The sequence below is a fragment of the Dasypus novemcinctus genome, chromosome 21 (assembly GCF_030445035.2).
Source record: "Dasypus novemcinctus isolate mDasNov1 chromosome 21, mDasNov1.1.hap2, whole genome shotgun sequence".
Lineage (NCBI taxonomy): Eukaryota > Metazoa > Chordata > Mammalia > Cingulata > Dasypodidae > Dasypus > Dasypus novemcinctus.
Genome location: NC_080693.1, coordinates 65,094,404 through 65,102,743, shown reverse-complemented (window position 1 = coordinate 65,102,743; position 8,340 = coordinate 65,094,404). Strand labels below are relative to the sequence as shown.

Sequence of the window (8,340 nt, the reverse complement as noted above, 5' to 3'; positions counted from 1 at the left end):
CCTATTCCTCCCGAAAGCCCCGTTTTCCAGGCACGTGGGGTTTTACCTGGATGCAGCTACCTGCCCTGCATTCACCAGGCCATCAGGTCAGCCCAGGCCCCAGACACTTGTCTTGGGAGCCACATACCCAGCTTGCCTAAAGCACTAAACGCTGCTCTCCCCAAACCAGGCTGGGGCTGCCGGCAAGTCTCACCACACTTGCATTCTCCACATGTCGCATCTTACCCCATAGATCCTTTGCAAGGCGCCCCCGTGCCCTGGCCTTCACTAGCCTGTCCTGTGAGCACCGAGGTTCTGGGGTGGCAACATGCTCTGAGGGAAGTCCTGCCCCTGCAGGGAGAGCTGGGTTCTGGGCAGCAGGAGGCGTTTAGAAGGTCCCTAATTCCCTCTCTCCACCTCACCCCAAGACAGCCGCGGTGGAGGCCATTTTCTCCACTTCAAACATCCTGGGTCTCTGGCAGCAGCAGACACCCACCCACCCGACACCACCCTCCTGGGGAAGCAGCAAGGGGCTGTCTTCCGAGTCTGCTCTCCTGCCCTCTGCAGAGGTGGGGCGGAAACTAGCCCTTCGATGACAGCTTCGGGCACTGTAATTGATTTTTAAGCTAGATCTAGCTCCCCCCACCCCTCCCACCAAACTGAATTTTATTTGTTCATCGTCCTGATTATTAATTTTAATGTATTCCCCACCTGCTCCCTTTTGGACTCAACTCATTGAGTTTTTTTTTTCCTCTCACAGAATATTCTTAAATTTCCGCATGATTTAATTAATCTCAGCCACTGACCAGGCGGCCTGCAGGACCAGGCACCGCGACCGCCCGCGCAAAAAAAGCTGCCCCTTTTCCCTTCCCGGCTCTCGCCTTCACAAGAAGCCCGGGCTGGGGGTTGGATTCTCCTGGACCGGCTCAAAGTGCCCGCCGCTAGGACAAAGCCACCCTCCCCAACGCACACGCAGACATCCCAGCACACACCCCGACACACACGCTGGCACCCACACACCCGAACACACAGGCGGACACGCACACACCCCAGCACACACGCAGCACGCACACACCAGAGACGCGGCCAGGAAGCCCGACGGCTGCAGTTTTATTACAAGATTTCTTTCAAAATGCAAAATCAGGGCAACAAGCTCCGCGACTCGGATGCTTGAACCACTTTCCCCTCACCCTGCTCATAGCCGACCCCGCGCCCGCGCCCAGCACACGAAACTCCCACGCGAGCGACCTCAGCCACAAATGGCATTCCACGTCCACTTTAAAAACAAAGTTAAGAAGCCCCAAGCCCTCCCCATCCACCCGCCACTCGCCCGCCCCCCTCCCGCAGCCTCCCTCCCCGCAGCCAACGCCGGAGCGCACTCCGCATCAGACCCGGTGTGGGAGTCCCTTCCCGCGCCGCCGCCGCGAGGCGCGCCACATCCCACACCCCGCGGCCCCGAGGCGCGTCGCTGCCCCTCGAGCGGCCCGCCCAGGGACGGCGGCAGGGGTCCCGGAGCGGCGCGAAGGTCCTGCTCGCCCTCCTCCTCCTTCTCGCTCAGGGCGCGCGGGCGCGGGCGCTCAGTACAGCCCTAGGATGGCGGCGCCCACGTCCTTGGAGGGCCGGCGCTCCTGCACCAGAAAGTTGATCATGCTCTCGGACTTGATGAGCAGGTTGCAGCCCAGGAAGAAGACGCCGAAGATGACGGTGAGCGACAGCACACACAGCACGGCGATCTGCGCCACGCGCGACACCCACAGGCTGCGCTCGTCGGGCCCCAGCCCCGCGGGGACCCCGTCGCTGGCCGCCAGCGGCGCGCCCCCGGGACAGCAGCCCAGCCACGTGCCCAGCCCGTGGCTGCGGTTCCCCAGCGCGGTCCCGCTGCCGCCCGCGGTGCCCGCCGCCTCCAGGCCGCTGTGGTTCAGGAAAGTCGCGTTCATCGCTCCTCCGCCAGCCCGCGACTGGGCGCGCGGTTCCGGGCGCACGGGGAGGCCGGCCCGCGCCCGCGCCCTCGGGGACCGTCCGGACGAGCCCGTCGGCTGGTACTTGCGGAGAGGAGGAGGGCGGGAGGCTGCCCGCGTCCTGGCACGCCCTCGAGCCGCCTTCCCTGGGCACCGGACGGGAAGCGGCGGCCGAGTGGGGAGAGCAACAGGCGGCGCTGGAGCTGGAACCGCAGAGCAGAGCGCGCGTCGCCGTCGCCCGCGGCGCTCCTAGCCCGCGGCTGCCCCGCCCCTAGCAACAGCCCCGCCCCGCCGGGCCCCGCGACGTCCCGAAGGGCGGGGAACGCGGGGCGAGAGCAGCTTCCCGGGGGCCGGAGGACTGCAGGGCATCGCGCGAGCTGGGACATCCCCGACCCTCGGGCCGGGGAAGCTTGACCTCCTCTGGGCAGCAGCTGTCTGCGAAGTACTTCCTGAAGTCTGTCCTAAATCTCGTCTCCTAAATCTTTTTTTCCTAGACATCAGAGGGATAATTGTGACCCCCAGCGTTGCCTCCCCAATCCCCGTTCCCCACTCGACTCCGCCGTGGCCCGGGGTTGCCGGCACGTCCAGCGCCGCCCCCTCCGCGCAGCCCCAGGCTCCCCAGCTTTTCTTGACTAAAGTCTGGGGCGGTGGGAAGAGCTCCCTGCCCCCTCCCTCCTTCCCACACCACCCCCACCTCCCGCACCATTTGACTTTTTAAAAATAAGCTATTGTGGGGTTTTTTTCTTTCCTTTTTACAAAAACGTAGTCATTGTAGACTGATTTGAAAGCATGGATTCGCAGAATGAAAAAAATCTAAAACTTCCTAATCCTACCACCTGGACAAGTGTTGAAGTAATCACCTTGATACGAGGTCTTCCAGGCCTTTCTTGTTCCGTGTGTGTGGAATTGTTCTAAAACTTTTGAGATGGTGAGTGTACAACATTGTGATTATACTAAAAACGGTGGATTATACACTTTGGATAGATCATATGGCATGTGACTGTAGCTCGATAAAATTGCTTAATAAATAACTGTGCAAGAATAGCAAGAAACTGCAGCTACGTACAACAGGGGAAACAGAAATTGAGAGGTGAGGAATTTTCTCGTCTGTTTTTTGCTTATTATTATTACTGAAATAATGAAAATGCTCTAACCCTACCTCCTAGACAGGGTCGATGTAATCTCCCTGATTCCAGCTCCTCCAGGCCTTCCTTTTCCTGTGTGTGTCATTCCATATAAATATACTCAAAATAAGGATGCCCTGTTCAGACATGTTTTGTACATGTTGTTTTGTAAACTTCTGTTGCTTAACTACCTTTTTTTTCCTTATAAAGAGTTTTTATTTGGGGTAGAAGCTTACAGTTACCAGGCCATAAAGCATAAGTTTACTTCTTTTGCAAGTGTTGGAGCAAGATGGCTGCAGTCTGCCAGGGTTCAGGCTTCCTGGGTTCCTCTCTTCCTGGGTCTTGCTTCTCTTTCCTCACAACCAAGCGCCGCTGTGTGCTTACTTCCTAGGCTCCAATTCAAGCCTCCCTTAACTGTACCTTTCTATACTGATAATTTTTCATCTACAGCAGTGGGATCAAAATCAAGTGCAGGGCTTCTTAAAACCCCATTTGTTGGTCCCCACCCCTACCCCACCCAGAGCTGCTGCATCAGTAGGTCTGGGGTCCCCTGGAGAATGGGTCAATTCCCAGGCGATGCTGATGCTGCTGGACTGGGGCCACACTTTGAGATCCCCTGATCTACAACATCATTTTCAGTGGAGACATATGCCCTACCAACATTTATTTATCCAAGGCCCCCGTATTTGAAAGGAGTTGTTTCTTTTACTCTCTCTCTTCCTCTTTTGACACCAGAGACAGTATTTCCATAAAGAGCCTCGTAACTACATTTTTTGTGCAGAAACTGTAACTTTTTAATTATATATTTTCTTATCGAGGTGAAATTTACGTAATATAAAATTAACCATTTTAAAGTGAACAATCCAGTGGCATTTGGTATATTCACAATGCTGTGCAACTACCAACTCTATCTAGTTCCAAAACATTTCATCTCCCAAAAGGAAACCCCATACCCATTAAGCAGTTGCTGCCCAGTTTCCCCCCTCACCAGCCCCTGGCTACCTTAATCTACTTTCTGTCTCTACAAATTTACCTATTATAGATATTTCATATAAATGGAATTATACAATATATGACCTTTTGCATCTGACTTACTTAACTTGGCATTATGTTTTCAAGTTTCATCAATGTTGTAGCATGTATCAATACTTCATTCTTTTTTATGGCTGATTAATATCCTATTGTATGGCTATACCACGAGTTGTTTATCCATTCATCCTTTGATGAACACTTGGAATGTTTCTGCCAGTTTTTTGGCTATCGTGAATAAAGCTGCTATGAACGTGCATTTCTAGTATTTGTTTGAGTACCTGTTTTCAATTATTTGAGATGCATACCTAGGAGTGGACTTTCTGAGCTGTCTGGTAATTCAGTGTTTAACTTTTTGAGGAACTGCCAAACTGTTTTCCACTGTGACTGAATCATTTTATATTCCTACTAGCAATGCACCAGAGTTCCAATTTTTCTATACCTCACCAACACTTAATTTCCTTTTTAAAGAAATTATTATTACAGCCATCCCAGTGGGTGTGAAATGGTATCTTGTGGTTTTGATTCTCATTTCCCTGATGAATAATGGTGTCGAGCATCTTTTCATGTGCAAATAGTCATTTGTAGACCTTCTTTTGAGTTTTTTATATATTCTGGATACTACAGCTTTACCAGATATATAATTTGCAAATATTTTCTCCCATTCTGTGTTGTCTTTTCAGTTATCTTGATAATATCCTTTGATGCACAAAAGTTTTAAATTTTGATCAAATTCAGTTTATCTATTTTTGTTGTCATTGTTGCTCATGCTTTTGGTGGCATATGTGAGAAATCATTGGCAAATCCAAGGTAATGAAGATTTTCTGCTATCTTTTCTTCTAAGAGTTTTATGATTTCACCTATTTTGAGTTTAGTTTTGTATATGGTGGGAGGTAGTGGTCCAACTCCGTTCTTTCGCTTGTCGATCTCCAGTTGTCCCAGGAGTACAGATTATATTTTTGAGAACTAGAACTTTAGAATAAAAAAGTACATTCTACCAAATTGCCCTCCCGAAATGTTGTACCAGTTTATACTCCTGCCCAGGGAGTGCGGGTGCTGTCCCCACCAATCCGGTTTATTATTATTTTGAAAATCTTTGCTGGAGTTTATGGGGGAAGGAGAATGGTTTCTCATTCTTGTGTTAATTTGCATTCTTTGATTACTAGTAGCTGGGAAGGAAAGAACACACTTAGGAGGTTTTGTTGTAGTGAAGGGGAAGACAAGCAGATGGACCTGGGCTTGGCAAACCGAGTGAAAGGACTCCAGATTCCCCAGCACACAAGCATCTCAAAGCTGCCCCTCCACATACACACTCATTAGCATAGCACTGATTCATGTGTGCAAGTGTCCTGGTAAGCTATTAAGATTCTCGTTTTAAGATGAAGAAACGGAGGCGCAGGCTCGCACATACAGATGCACACGGCAGACTTGCCCTCCTCAGTCCTGGGAAAGCTGGCCTGGCACCAGGCACCTGGCACCAGGGCACTCAGTGTTCCAGACGGGGGTCTCCCTGCCTGACTACCACTCTGAGACAGGATAGAACAGGGAGACAACAGGTATTCGGTCTGGACATTTTGTCCTCTGCTTTTAGCCATTTGGATTTCTTTAGAGAGGTGCTTGGTCAGGTCCTTCGTCCATCTTCCTCCTGAGATCAACCCCTGACCTTTGATACACCCTGGACTTGGAGCCCATGCCCTTGACTCCACCTCAGGGAGGTTGGACTGCCTGCTGAGCAGAAAGGGGGCATGAGTAAGGGTGCAGTACAGGAGCCTGCCCACCCCAGGAAGAAACCGTGAGGAGGTAGGTGGCTGGCCTTTCGCTATTGCGTCCCTACCATGTGCTTGGTGCACTGAATATATTACTTACTGCATTCTCACACCATCCCTCAGTTTTCAGCCTGATTGGCCCATAAGGAAACAGACCTTCAGAGTGGTTCATTGATTCACTCAAGACCAGATAGCTAATTAAGCATCAGAGCCAGAATTCAAACTCAGATCTAACCTGTTCCATTGCTGCACTCTTACTCACTCCTGTTCCCCTCTCTTCCATCATTCCTGAGCTGGTTTCGCCAAATGCCTGGTTGAGAGAGGATGATGTTGTTTTTGATCTGGGGCCAGGAAGAGGTGGAGAGAACTTGAACTCCTCCCCCAAATGAGGAATGATGGGCACTCCCTGCACGGTGCTCCTTCACCTCCCTTCTGCTTCTACTGACCTTTCTGGAGCCACTGTTGCCTGTGAGTTGAGTCCTTATTTGATGTATATTAACTTTTAATTCTTGTAAAAATCCTGAAAGGAAAGCATATTAGTTATTTATTGCTGTATAATAAATTACCCTCTAATTTAGCAGCTTAAAACACACATTTATTGTCTCACACCGTTTCTGAGGTCAGGAATCTGACATCAGCTTAGCTGAGTGGTTCTGGTCAGGATCTCTCATGAGGTTGCAGTCATCAAGGTGTCGGCTGCAGGTGGGGGTGGAGGATGCACTTCCAAGGTCATCCCCCCTCCCCCACGGCTGCTGTCTGGAGGCCTCAGTTCCTCACGTGTGACCCTCTCCAAAGGACTGCTGGAGCGTCCTCCCGACATGGCTGCTGGCTCCTGCAGAGCTGCTCTGGAAGAATGTGCTTGAAGGTGAGCAAGTGGTGGAAGACAGAGGGGCCAAAGAGTGAGGTTGCACGGTGAGGCACGTTAACTCTCATTATTTAATCTTTACAGCAAGCCTTGTAGAGCTGTCACTAGCCCCATTTGAAGGATGAGAAAAATGAAGACTCGGGAAGGAGAAAAGAAAAATCTTGCCCAAGATCACAGAGCTGGTACTTGGCAGAGCTGGGATTTAAACCCTTAGCTGCCTGACAACAGAACCCAAGTTTGTTCCAGCGTGTGGCAGGGAGTGTGGTGGTGGTTGTTAGGGAAAGGCCCCATCCCCCGAGGGCTTGGGAAGGGCCTTAGGAACCTGTCATTTGGGCTGCCTCCCCCTGCTCTAAAGACAAGGAAGCCTCAGGGCCCAGCTGCCACCCACACGGAACTATTTTTACCCTCCACCTCAGCGACAAGGCTGCATCTCCTGGTTCTGGAAGGGCCATGTGGGCAGTCTGCCTGCCCCAGGAAGAGCCTCCACCCGGAGACCATCATTTATGCCCTCTGTCCCTGCAGCTGTTTCTGGATGAACCCTTACTGTTCTGGCATGCCTTGGCCATCCAGGGTCTGTAAGGACCCCATCCTGCCCAGATTCAAAATTTCATAAAACCTCCCAAATTGTCCCACTTGGGGGGGTCTCTCTGAACAAAGACGTTTAAATCTACAGATATTTTAAATTGTTCACATCTCAAACTGGGTAAATAAAGTGCTCTTTGCATGAAGCACTTCAATGAAGCAATAAGGATGATGCTATTTGTATGTTCATCTGTACCCCCTTCCCTGAGAGAAATATAGATAACCATTGTATGTCAATGTACTTCCGAGAGCCCCGAGAGCCCTTGAACATAATTTATTTTCTGGAGTGGTTTCAAACAACCCCCCTAGGACCCTGTTTACACTCTTCATTGGTTTGATAAACTCTTCCTGGAGAGGGCAAAGGTTGCCTTCTGCCCAGTTTCTGTCCAAATGAGCTCACGTTTCAAATTGGCGTTGAGGAAGTTAATGATGTTTTACACGCATCTGGTTCAGAATTAAACGTGGACTGCCCTCTTCAGCCTCCGCTCCCTGCAGGAAGCTGTGGGGCTGGCTCCTGCTCTGTTTATCCACACAGGGCGAAAGGCAGAGGGAGGCCCCAGGCAAGTAGGCGGAGGAAGCTTTACCCAAAGCAGCAGAACTGCATGGAGAGGGGAGGGGGCTGTTTTGGCTGAAGCAGAAAGGGGGCAGGGCGACGGGGAAGGAGACAGGTATCAGGAACTACCCCCAGCCTCACCCCTCCCCCACCTCACCCCACACCGGGCCTAGATTGCCTCATCTGTAAATCAAGGGAGCAGGATCAGTTTGACCTTCAACAAAACTCTATTTACAAAAGCTGGTGGCAGGCCGGACGGGCGGGTGGGCAGTAGCTTGCCTACCTCTGTGCTGAGGGGTGCAGAGAACATGGTGCCCAAGATCTGTGCCTGGTCTGCCTCTAAAGCACTGCCTGAGCCTCTGTCTCTCCATTTCTAAAATGAGGAGTTGGGTCAAAATCTGCATTCCCCAAAGGTTGCTCTCTGGATCAGTGGTCCTTAGATCTGCCGTGGAAGAGACACTGACCGCAGCAGACTTCTTTACTG

The 8,340-nt window shown here is 51.3% G+C and overlaps 2 protein-coding genes across 2 annotated transcripts in view; one reads left to right on the top strand and one right to left on the bottom strand.

The window, feature by feature from the left end:
• Positions 1-1,066: 1,066 nt before the first annotated feature.
• RPRML (reprimo like) lies at positions 1,067-4,344 on the bottom strand. Its single transcript, XM_058284434.2, has one exon. It carries the CDS (start codon positions 1,914-1,916, stop codon positions 1,557-1,559), a length of 360 nt encoding a protein of 119 aa, XP_058140417.1. The 5' UTR covers positions 1,917-4,344; the 3' UTR covers positions 1,067-1,556.
• A 1,148-nt stretch (positions 4,345-5,492) lies between these two features.
• LYZL6 (lysozyme like 6) overlaps positions 5,493-8,340 on the top strand; it is a 28,314-nt gene continuing 25,466 nt past the window's right edge. Inside the window, exon 1 of the mRNA XM_071210720.1 lies at positions 5,493-6,721. The gene's annotated coding sequence lies outside the window, so the exon portion shown is untranslated. The remainder of the gene's footprint in view (positions 6,722-8,340) is intronic.